The sequence below is a fragment of the Brienomyrus brachyistius genome, chromosome 12 (assembly GCF_023856365.1).
Source record: "Brienomyrus brachyistius isolate T26 chromosome 12, BBRACH_0.4, whole genome shotgun sequence".
NCBI classification, from domain to species: Eukaryota; Metazoa; Chordata; class Actinopteri; order Osteoglossiformes; family Mormyridae; genus Brienomyrus; species Brienomyrus brachyistius.
The window spans coordinates 2028934-2041403 of NC_064544.1; the positions used below are offsets into that span (position 1 = coordinate 2028934).

The following is a 12470-nucleotide window of genomic DNA, read 5'->3' on the forward strand; positions in this document are numbered from 1 at the left end:
GTTCAGTCTGGTCTAACAATACCCAGCTTCTAAATGACCACACCTCATAGGGTATGTGTAACTGTTAATGTAGTCGGTAATACATTTCATACTGTGGACTGTCTTACAATCCTATTTCAGGAAAGGCAATCGCACAAGATTTTTCCATTTTCAGTTGTAAGCACACATTCAGCAACACAGGCAGACCATAGTACTGTGAATATTATCCATATGAATTAACTTCTGTATCACATGTTTATCACAAAAAAAGTATTTATTTAAAGAGCTAAATCATATATGCATATTTTGTAATTATACACAGTACAATGAGGGTAGTTGTCAGAGTGCACATGACACAGACATATCATTTTTACACTTTGGCGTTATTATATTGCAGATTCAGGGTGTGGGGCTGTTGTCGTGCCCCCAGGGCTGGGGATTTGTATCCAACCCCCACCCATATGTGGGTGGGGTCTGCATGGCCTCCCTGTGCTGCACAGCTTTGTTTAGGTGAACTGCTGCCTCTTAATTAGCACTAGTATGTATGTGTGTGTCCTGCGATGGGCCGGCGTCCCATTCAGCGCGTCCCCAGCCCTGGGCTTCCTGGGATAGGCTCCAGGCCCCCGAGACCCTCTGCTGGTTTAGCACTTAGAGGATTAAAGGATCCATGGATGCAATTGTCAAATTTTATATATATTTTTTGTATTATTTTATTAATTCAAAGAAAAACTGCTGTTATACATTCACATACATTTATTTAGCAGATGTTTTTATCAGAAAATGATGTACAAGTGAGGCAGTACATCACAAACACAGTTAAAGGAATCAACTAGGTTTAAATACAGCTAGGCTGAGCTTCTGATGAATAATCAACAAGTCTAAGTAGTATCACAGTAAGAGCTATGCAATTTCAAAAAACAAGAACCTAACAGGACTATTCTGACATTGTTATGATCTTTGTCTATGGTTGTCTTTACTTGGAAAAAAAAAGATAATTTTTGGAGGGAAATCAGGAAGGCAAATAGAAACACAAGAACATTTAGAACTGAATGCATTTATAGTCACTGTACAGGGAGAAAATCAGTCTGTGTAAATCACATCATCCTCTTCTGAGACACACAGACAAGCAAGAGCAAAGCTGGGGGTCGGAGCACAAGGTAATGAAGCTGTTTGGGTTTCAGGCCCAACGTACAAATAACTACCAACTACAGGTTCTGAACCGTCAACCTTCTGATCATGGAGATCCAACTAGCACAGCCACACACCATGCCAATAAAATTTATGCTGTTAACATAAGAATTCTCTTAAACTCTCATTACAATAAACTTCTAATTATTACTACATATTTAGATTTAAAAACAATTGTGTTCAAACCCAACAAATTCAAACCCAAATAGTGGTAAATAATGCACTAGACACAGCAAGAATTCTGTTTTTCAATACAAGTACAAAAAAGATGGTAGTCTTTTTTATTTTGTGGGAGGACAACTTTTTCCATGCATGTTACTAATTATATGTTTTTTGCTTTGATGTTGTCTCCCAGCTATCAAATCGGATTATTCTTTTTCAACCCAAATGCTTCTTCCAGGCTTTTCAAGGCTTTATTCTTCTGTATTGATTTCCAGCTCGATGGTATGTCAGCAGGTTTAGCATTAAATTCTTTAGCAAACTGATTATTAAATGTAGCAAAGACATACTTCCAGTAGTCTGAGGCCTCAATGCTTGTGTCAGGCTGAATGCGCCAGTCAGGGAAAAACTTCCGGTAATCTTTGTATGGGTGAAAATTCCATGACGTTGCAAAGCACCGGAATTGTCTTTCACTGGCAACATCGGATGAGCACACATCAGTGGCAAGTTTTTCAGACTGAAGTAATCTGTATCGTCCGGTACCTTGAGGTCGGTGAACGGATGCAAAGTGCTCTGAATGATCATTACCTCCTGCTTCACAGGCAGTTTTACAGAAGGGACACAGCTTTCCACAGCCAAACACCCTTCTGAACAGCTCATTCTCAGGCTTGAAGGGTAGGTCTGTCAGTACTGATTCCACATCCTTTTGCTGTTCAAACTCCGCCCTCAGCTTCTCTCCCATTTCCTCCATGACGCATATAAGAAATCTAGAAAACTCCTCAGGAGCTGCATTGTTTAAGGCCATAAATTTATCCAGGGCGGGTTTGGGAATGACAAGTTCCTTTCCAAATTTTGTGCAGATTTCTTGAATGAAATGGCAAATATTCCCACTCTTTCCACCTCTGGCAGTGGTTTCACCCTCGACAGCATCTTTTATCTTCTTCATAATCTTGGTTTGATGACCAATAACTATGTCGCAAAGCCTATTGTGATTTTTTGAGAAGTTCTCCACTATTTGCTGGAAAATCCAGTCTTTCACAAACTTCTCATACTGTTGAGTGTACTGAAGGAAATATTTAAAATCATTTTTCAAAAGCAGTTCTTTGAGGACAGAGAATTGAAAGAAGGAGCGGGTGCTGAAGTTCATTGATTTCTCTCCTGTCAACATTTCATCCACAATATCTGGGCCTACAGACTTGGTAGCATATTCCTTGATTGCAGGAGCAAGGCAGTAGGTGGCAAACTCTTCAGCTTTCTTCTGACACTGGTCTCTTTGGTAACACAGGTCCTTAAAATCAGAGCAGTACTGGTCCTTGAAGTCCTCCAAGCATCGCCGAGGGTCATTTACTCCAATAAAAAAATCATGCATTTTCTGGAATTCCCTTGCTGCAAACCTACAGATGTGTATCTTCAGAGAGACCTCAAATTTATCGCTTGTTTGCACATCCTTTTCCTTCTCCAGCAAGTCATCTATCAAACGCAACAACTGTGTGGTGTAAGTGTCATGATAATCTGTTTTGGTTTTCACTTTGTCAGTAATAAACTCCTGACTCTTCCAGATGACACGGTCTGCCAGTTCTTGTGCCTTCCGCTTCTGCTCATCCCCAAAGAACCGTTTGTAGGCCCTCTTTAAAAAACCATCATCATTTTGTACTTTGAAAGGTTCTTTATCACAGTTATCCAAGCAAACCCGGGACAGTATTTCATGCACATGACTTCCCTTTCTCTTTAAGTTGGCCCTTAATTGACAGTAAATGTCTTGACCAATAACCCGTCTCTGTAGGCCGGCAAAAGAAAGCTCTTTCACAGTGTCGTCCCACATCTTTCCAAATTCCAACAGAAGCTGTTCAGGTGACATTTCAGTTTTTATTTCCCTGCATCTGTCAATCAGCTCTAGAACCTTCCTCTCCATGGTGTCTGTGTGCTTCTTTCTGACAGTGTCCAACTTCAGCATACCCTTTTTGATTTCCATCGCTGCCTCTACTTTGTTTTTCACAGAATTCTGTGTCTCTCTTGTCAGGGTCTTGGCGGAATTCACAAAATCCTCTCTGTACTTCTCCACCAAATAAATGTGGTTTTCTTTTCTTTTATAATACTCAGAAATGTTGTCCAAAATGATCTTCTCTTGCTTAGTGAGCTCACCAGCTAACTCTGCGTTCAGCTCGCTCAGTAAATCCTCAGCAGTGAGGGAAGTTCCGGTTTGTACTTTGCCAAAGTTCGACACTTTAGTCTCAGCTTGTGACAGCCATAAGTACAGGTGCTTCCTAAACTCCCACTCCCACTTGTTGAACTCAGTACAAAGCTTAGAATAGGCATCAGCCACCAGGCTGTTGCGAAAGCTGAAGATGAAGTTCTCGTACTTCACTGCCTTCCATAAACTCTTAGTCCATTCAAAGAATTCAGCAAATGTGTGTGTTGGGGTCAGACACTCATTGAAGGAAGTAATGAGGCTTCTCTTGAAGTCGCTCACAGACTCACTGTAGCCTGCGTTCACCGGAGCCATGGGAGGGTTACCATGCCAGAGCCCAGGGATGTACCAGTTATTCTTTTCTGGGTTGTATTCCATGATGTCTGTAAATTTTCTGTTGCTTCCCTTATTTTCCATTTTGGCCGCCGTCTGGGTCATCTCATTCAGCTGCTCCAGAAGAAGCTTCCTGTCTCTGAGGTTTTTCTCATGGGCCGACACATCTGCCACGTTCTGGTGCACAAACTGGCAGCACGGCTTCTTCCCCACTTCCTTCATGCGCAGAAACGCATGAACAACTATCTGCAAGATATCTTTCATCTCTGTTGAGTTCTCCATGGCTATGTTGATGACTGTAATGTCACTCAGGCCTACCACTAGAGTGGCCAGCTCATTATCATGCTCATAACTCTCATCTAGTTGGGCCAACTCTGGGGATTTCAATCCTTCTGTGTCAATGATCATGACATAGTCGCATCCAAGTTGCTCTCTGAAATCCTCCTTCACCCTGATAAGCAGCATGAATGCGCCTCTCGTACAGCGGCCACTGCTGACAGCAAACTGAACTCCAAACATGGTGTTCAGCAGAGTGGACTTCCCAGTACTTTGGACCCCCAGCACTGTCACCACTCGGATCTTATTTTTTGAGCCTGTCAGATGCTGCAAAGCTTGCATCACAGCCGACACCCACTGAAGGGGAATGTTTGACGCATCCCCATCTACTAGCTCCAGTGGAAAACCATCCAGTAGCATTTCAGCACACAGTCTTGGCAACTTTTGCATCTGTTGTCGAGCTAGATCGTTTTCAGGAAGAGAGCTGGCAGATTCGTACAGCTGGCCCATCTCTCGCAGGAAGTGTTCAACCCCTAAAGAGCTGCTGGAAATCTGCCTGTCCAATTTAGCAATGAGTTCCTTATCTTCAGAAGAATTAAGGCACTTTTCCTTATATTCCTCTCGGAGGTGTGATAAGTTCTCTCGTGATATGGTGTCCAAGTTGATCCTCATCCATTTGAGGAAATAGGGCCGGTCCTCTCTGGAGCTTGAAATTGCATAAATAAAATGTGACATGGCAGCAGACATATCGAGAGCCCTCTGCTGCTCCCTCAGGTTCCGTTTCTTTTCCAACAATTCATCCTTATACTTCTCAAGGTCTATATTCCCAGCTTTTTTCAGCCTACATTCCTCCTTCTCCAGTTTAGTAAGTTCTTTCCAGATTTCTCCTTGCAAAGGAAGTTGTTTTTCCTTGAAATCTGGTATGTCAGTTATTGCTGATGTCATCATCTCCGCCATCTTCTTTCCATTTTGACACTGGGTGCAATCTTCATCTACTGGGATTCCTAACTCATGTGCAACACCTGACATGTCTACAATATTCATTTTCAGTGGATTTTCCTTCAATAGCTTACTCACAGTCGTTCGCAGCTTGTTAACAAATTCCGCATCATTCATTCCTGGGCGCTTCATGAGGATGTTCTTTGGCTGAAGCTGGAGTTTGGACATCTGTGCTTTAAAGTTCTCCACATTGAAGCTGCTGGCCTGTGAATTGCTGACTAAGAATAACTGAGACCTAATATCCTGGTGATGGAGCACCTCACACCCATGACTAAAGTCATCGCAGAATACAAAGACTGCTGCAGATGTTTGACACAGGAAAAAAAATTCAGTATAAAAGGAACTTATGTCTCCATGCAAGTTGGATACAGCAATAGGTTCGGGAAAGACGTCAATGTTCTCGTTCCCACAGGGCAGATACCAGCTAATTTCCACCAGGCCATTAGAAATCCTCCTTTTGGTATCACCACATACCATGTTGTCATGAACAAAAGTGTCATGATACTGCTGAGGGTTGCTTAGAACTTGGTTCAAGATCTGAGATTTTCTCAAGCTACTGCTGCCTAGTCTGACAAAAGATACCATGGGCATATTTGTAAGCACAATGCTGTTCTCTATGAATCCTTTTGGGTCCTTCAGGGAATGTGGCCTGAACTTCTTTACAATGTCCCTCATAGCCCAAAGCATCAACATGCACTGGTGTCTGTCAGAACTAGGAAGCAGAAGCGGCACAGCATAGTGGCACATGGACATCTTCAAGGTCATTTCCTGTTGAAGGAAACCGTCTGAACACAGGAAAAGAGCTGTGATAACATCAAGGGGGTTGACTCTATTGCTATGACCCTGTAGGTCTCCCAGGTCCTCCAGGAAGCTGTCCAGGCTCTGGAGAGCTGTGTCATCATTGCTCGTGCACATCCCACTCCTAGCAGTCACGTTCACCATCATGAGCTTCCTCAGAAAATACCACGGCAGAGATCTGACGGACTGGACGGGCTTATCGCTCACAGTCTCACTGGTGATTTCCAGCACAGTGCTAAGGGTAAGTTTTTCCTTCAGGTAACTTTCAAGTCCCAGGTCATATATCAGCTCACCCTGTAATGTTTCTGTAATTAAAAAAAAAAAGAGATGAACAGTTTGAAGTTTTCAAAAATCATGAAACGCAAACAAAACCTGAAAAACTTACATAACTCTACACACAGAGAGTCAAGTAGAGTAAAGTATTAAAATACAATAAAAGTGCTATATGCCCATATGTTAAATTAAAAACTTGGCTGGAATATCCATCCATCCATCTTCCAAACCGCTTATCCTACTGGGTCGCGGGGGGTCCGGAGCCTATCCCGGAAGCAATGGGCACAAGGCAGGGAACAACCCAGGATGGGGGGCCAGCCCATCACAGGGCACACTCACACACCATTCAGTCACACATGCACACCTATGGGCAATTTAGTAACTCCAATTAACCTCAGTATGTTTTTGGACTGTGGAGGAAACCGGAGTACCCGGAGGAAACCCCACGACGACATGGGGAGACCATGCAAACTCCACACACATGTAACCCAGGCGGAGACCTGAACCCGGGTCCCAGAGGTGTGAGGCAACAGTGCTAACCACTGCACCCCCATGCCACCCCTTGGCTGGAAAAACCACAATATGTCAGAACACCATGACTACAACACAATCACGTTCTAGATCCTCTCTTGCAGAAATTCCAGAATAATCTATTCCCAAAGTGGGACAGGCGTCCTTGATACAAAAAAGTTATGCGAAATGTAAAACAAATAAAGAACAAAGGCACATTGTCTACTCTACTTATAAACCTCAAACCAATAATCTGTTATGCTAATTTGAGGTGGAGAACATCAAATGAACAAAAAACATACAACTTCCAGTCATGCAGAATCCAGCCTGGTGAGTTTACCTACTTGTGGACACACATGTTGACTTTTCTCTGCTTCGGCCTCCTGTCTGAAGCACTGTACCCATGATAAAGCTGTACTCTGTCCCAGGATTCAGATCCCACAGAATGGCTGTCTTGGCACTGGATCCCAGTTCCACTGATTTTGGCTGCTCTCCAACACAGCCATAGGTGATGATGTACTGAAAACTGAGATCTTCCATGCCGGCCGGCCTCTGCCAGCCAAGTGTCACCGAAGTGCTCCTCACTTCCTCTGCCTTTAAGCTCAGCGGTGGAGAAGGTTCTGAACAAAACCGAGGAGGCAGGAATTAGATCTCATGTTCTCCTTAAATCAGGACATGTAAATGAAGTTATTATCAATTTTTTTTTAAGTTATGCTAGGTTGACTAGTTTACTGAAGAAAGTCATATTCAGTTAACACAATGACATAAATACAGTAGATACATTGGAAGAGTACCTTGGTTTTAAGGCTGTTAAACTCCAAGGGGCAGTAATTTAAGACCTTGTTTAATAATAGTTTGTTTTAGTGTCTTCAATCAGTACATTTACATGTTAGAAAAAAACTCATTTTTCTAAACTTTTAAAATACATGCAAACATGTTAGTCCAACTGAAATCACACATAATCAACACTCTCAAAAGCAGGCCTAGCGCACCCAGATAATGTGGTTGGGAGTCGATTTACCCCTTCATGTATACTTGCAGTTGGACCCAAACTGGCCTAGGCGCTCTGTGCCTGCTCCACAGTCCCCCCCCCCCCCAGGCTTTCACCAGGAAGTAACAGAAAAAGCCAGCGAAACATGGGGTGAATCTTAATATGCGTATTTGAAAAATTGGAAAATGAAGAGACAGGTTTTTTCATTTTACTTTTTAATTTTTCACAAATGACTATTTCATTTTATTTTTGTGCTCATAGACTTAAAACTAAATGGCAATGTGTAGAATTTACTTTATAATTATCACTTTTGTTGTCTTTTATACAGGAAATACCTCCCATAGGAAAGGGTTTTGGTCCACAAATGTAAAATAATGATGTTGGAACAAAGCAGGAGTGTCTAAGTCTACAGGTTGATTTAAAAAATATTAGACTCTCTAAGAGGAATGTCGAAAGGAAGGTTGCATTACAGGCTAAGGATGACATTAAAAGTTTTTTCCAATAGTTTAACTCCAATGAAGCTCTAGAAGCTGAAATCACTAATTTGCAGGATAGTAAGGGCTTGATAATTGAAAATGAAATTGACAGTTAATAAGTTTAATAATTGTTTTCGCTGTAGAGGACATGAGTAACATACCATCGCTTATTCCTAATCCAGCTTCATATTTGAGCAATATGTGTGTAACTGAGGCTGATGTGCTACAAAACCTAACTAAGCTCAAAATAAATAAATTGCAGGGTACTGATGGCATCTTACCTTTTTTTTAAAAAGCGATGAGGGACATTATTTGCCACCATTTAACTTTGCAGTTTCACAAATCTTAATCTGTTACTGTGGTACCTTCTGATTGGAAGCATGCCAATATAATACTAATATTCAAAAAAGATAGAAATAATCCAGCAAACTATAGACTAATCCGTTTACCTTGCATAACTGGAAACGTAATACAAGCTATAATCCAAGTGAAACGGGTAGATTACCTGGATTCAAATAATCATTCAGCCAACATGGATTTAGGAGAGGTAGATCCTGTTTAATTAATCTCCTTGATTTCTCTCAGGAAGCTACAAGAGAAACTGATCTCAAAAAAGCCTACGATGTGATATACTTAGATTTCCAGAAAGCCATTGATGGTGTTCTTCACAAACGGCACCTGCTTAAGCTCAAAGCAGCAGGGATTTTATGAACTCTAGCAGCTTGGATCGAAAACTGGTTAACAGGCAGGAAGCAGCGAGTAGTTATTAGAGGCACAATGTCACAGTGGGCCTGCGTTCATAGTGGGGTACCCCAGGGTTCAATTTTAGGACCATTATTGTTCCTAATTTACTTTAATGATATTGACACGAATAAATACAATAAACTTTGCAAATAACACCGAGGAGGGTGGTAGAACAGATACTGAACTAGTGGCACAGAGGCTACGGTGGGATCGTGATTTAATTAGCAACTGGGTTGATACCTGGCAGATGAAATGTAATGTAGACAAATGTAAGGTAATCCATGTGAATCCAGGGAGCAGAAATATAAAGTACAGATATTTTATGGATTGCACTGAAATAAAGCTAGCTGATTATGAAAAAGACCTTAGTGTGTATGTTGATGATTCTATGTCCCACTGTGGGTAAGCAATTAAAAAGGCCAATAGGATATTGGGTTACATCTCTAGGTGTGTGGAGTTTAAGTCAAGGAAGGTGATGCTAAGATTATTCAATTCCTTGGTAAGACCCGACCTAGAATATTGTGTGCAGGTTTGGTCACCTTACCTTATAAGGGACATTGCTACCGTAGAAAAAGTTTGACATAAGGCTACAAGAATGATTTCTGGTCTTAGAGGAATGTCTTATGAGGAGAGGTTAGCTGAGCTGAATCTGTTCAGCCTCAAGCAAAGGAGACTAAGGGGGGACATGATACAGATTTTTAAGATTCTAAAAGTTCTGGATGCTGTTCAACCAAATAGTTGCTTCAATTTTAGCTTGAATACAAGAACTCATGGCCATAGGGGGTAATTAGCAGGAAAACGTTTAAAAATGGGTTTGAGAAAGCACTTCTTTACACAGCATGTAGTTAGAGTTCCTGTTAGTGTAGCGCAAGCTAAAACCTTGGGTTCCTTTACATCAGCACTAGATAAGATTTTAACAAGTCTTAGTTGAATTATCCCCAAATGAGCTTGATGGGCTGAATGGCCTCCTCTCATTTGTAAATTTCTTATATTCTTATGTTTGTATGAAAGAGATTTGTAACAATGCATGTCAAGTTACATTTCAGAGGAATAATGGAAGCAAAAATAATAATAAATCAATCAAATCAAACCATCAAAGCCACGCATATCTGAGAGGAAGAGCACATCGTCTCACCTGTACACACACGAGCAAACGCACACTCGCTCTGGCTGCCATCGGTCCCAATGGTGACCACACTGAATATATGCTTCCTGCCTGGAGACAGGTTCTCTATGGTCACACTCCTGTCTTTCACCTTGAGGTGTTTCTTCATCCCTTTGAAGTCCCAGGTAACCATATACTGCTCTGGGTGGCCCAGCATCTCCACTGGTATCTCCCAGCTCAGAGTCACAGAGTCGGAGGTTACATTGTCGACTGTAAGGTCTTGTGGTTGGGGGAGTTCTGGTACAGAGAGAGTTACATTCAGTCAAGATTAAAAACACAACATGTTAAAAACTGTTGCTCCTAAGTCTCAAATCTGATCAGCACCCTTTGATACTGTACATTAGGAGTTTTGTCAACAAGGTGACAAAACAAAAGTCTTCTGTACCACAGATAATATAACCATCATATTCACAGCATTATAGTTCTCACACAATTTATAATAACTTCCTTATCATTATATTACTGATTGTAACATATAATGAGGGTAACAGAAATTCCGCATCAGCTGTGAGGGACAGGGCGTTTTTCAGAAATCAAGTTCGAACGAATTTCAGATGTCACGCAATGCGTTCGAATATATTTCAATACCTGTGACTACTGGCATTGCTAGAGATTTTGGGCCCCATGAAGGTATGTCATATTGGGTCCCATGAAGGCATGTCATATTGGGTCCCATGAAGGTTTGTCATATTGGGCCCCCAGTCCAGACCAATCCAATCCAATTTTTTCAGGCTCCCTATCGCTCATGGGTCCTTCGAATCGTCCTAACTCCCCCCCCAAAAAAAAATTTGACCGATACTGATCACCATTATAGGCCTGTTTTTCTTTAATGTTACGTATAGCAATATTTTCTTGATAGCTTAAGTTGTATTCAAACTTCCTGATTTCACAGTATCATTTGCAGTGTGTCTGAACTGCCTACTGTTTAAAGGTCTTAAAATAGCCAAGTATGACCTCTCAGTATATGGAAAACACAAGCAGTCATAAATGAAGACCTGTTTAACACCTGTGGGGTGTCCTACAAAGCGAGATGTACAAACCCAGAGTTAACTTAATAGAGCTAATACAGTTACCAGCTTGGTAAATTGCCATGGGATTTCTTAATTAGTGTCTGTGTATGTTCAGTGTAGGGAAACCCCCCCCCCCCCAGGAAACACTAACGTCAGCACCCCTCCCCCACCCTAGCAAATGGCTGCAAAGGGGCTGGCACAAAATATCAGTATCGCCATAATAAACTTAGCATTATGATTACTTGGTATCAGATCAAAGAGAAATCTGCAGTATCGCCCATTCCTACTGGCCTATTTGGTGAAACAGTGGGTGTATATAGGCTACAGTTATTGGTGTCTTGGTGAAAGGATGGGATTTATGCAGATTTTAATCTGAAAGCCAGGTTAGATAGATAGATAGATAGATAGATAGATAGATAGATAGATATAGAAAAAAATAAACTTTATATTAACGATGGCTTTGCATTAACTACAGACAGTATTGCAATAAAACTGACATATCACAGATTAAAGCTGATTCCTAGCAGCGAGATTTACTCATTACATTTACGCTCCGTTTTAAATTAACTTAAACTGCAGCCACACTTACTGCAAAAGTTGTCCTCTTCTTCAGGTGACTCGCTGCTCCGAGGAAACTCCATCACGACCTGCTAGAACAGAGAAAACTGCTTTTGCTTCTTATGCTGGGTCGGTTATATACTGGCCCTGAGCACCTAACAATCCATGAGGCAGTTATTCGTGAATAAACTGAGTAACTGTACAGTAACTAAACTTTTTGTTCCGCAGGTCACGGGTTCGTGCCAAATTCGCTCCTTGAAAATCGCAGTTTTTCTTCATTATCAGGGATGATATTCAGAAATAAGCGCATAGGTTACGGCATAATTCGCGATCGACTGTTGTATCAGTATAAATAATGGATCATTTAATTATCCGTCTACTGGTGAGGAGCACTTTGCACCTTGTGCAGTTTTGGCGGTTTTTACGCCTGCTTTTATAGTAGCGTCAACTGACGTTTCGTTTCCCTGAATACGACACCAAGCAAGTGGTGTAGCTTCGTTTTTGGAAAAATGAAACTTAAAAAATCAGGGATTTCTAACAGAAATTAATACGTGTATCGCAACATAATTGTTGACAGCTGTACCCGTAAATATATTAGATAATCCCATGATTTTACTGTTGATTATCTAACTTTGTGCCGTCTGTAACCTTCCGTGAAGCAAGTTGATTGTTTCAGGCGTTACGTTTTTTCCGTATTAATATTATCGTACATTACAGCGCATTGGCCATAGGAGTCATTCTGTAATTATATTATTAAATGCAAGTGTGTGTAGGACGGCGTATTAGAGCCATTGTAGTTTTAAGAAATGAACTGGGGGAAGAG

The 12470-nt window shown here is 41.3% G+C and overlaps 1 protein-coding gene across 2 annotated transcripts; it reads right to left on the reverse strand.

Moving 5' to 3' along the window:
- Window positions 1–714: 714 nt before the first annotated feature.
- Window positions 715–12257, reverse strand: si:dkey-85k7.12 (interferon-induced very large GTPase 1). Of its 2 annotated transcripts, XM_048970556.1 has the most exons (4): window positions 11679–12257; window positions 10050–10316; window positions 7048–7323; window positions 715–6225 (listed from the first exon to the last, which is right to left on the reverse strand). In XM_048970556.1, exons 1-4 carry the CDS (start codon window positions 11728–11730, stop codon window positions 1526–1528), a joined length of 5295 nt encoding a protein of 1764 aa, XP_048826513.1. In that variant the 5' UTR covers window positions 11731–12257; the 3' UTR covers window positions 715–1525. The 2 variants fall into 2 exon arrangements, with proteins under 2 accessions (XP_048826513.1, XP_048826515.1); XM_048970558.1 differs by lacking the exon at window positions 11679–12257 and having other exon boundaries at window positions 7048–7365; window positions 10050–10188.
- Window positions 12258–12470: the final 213 nt, after the last annotated feature.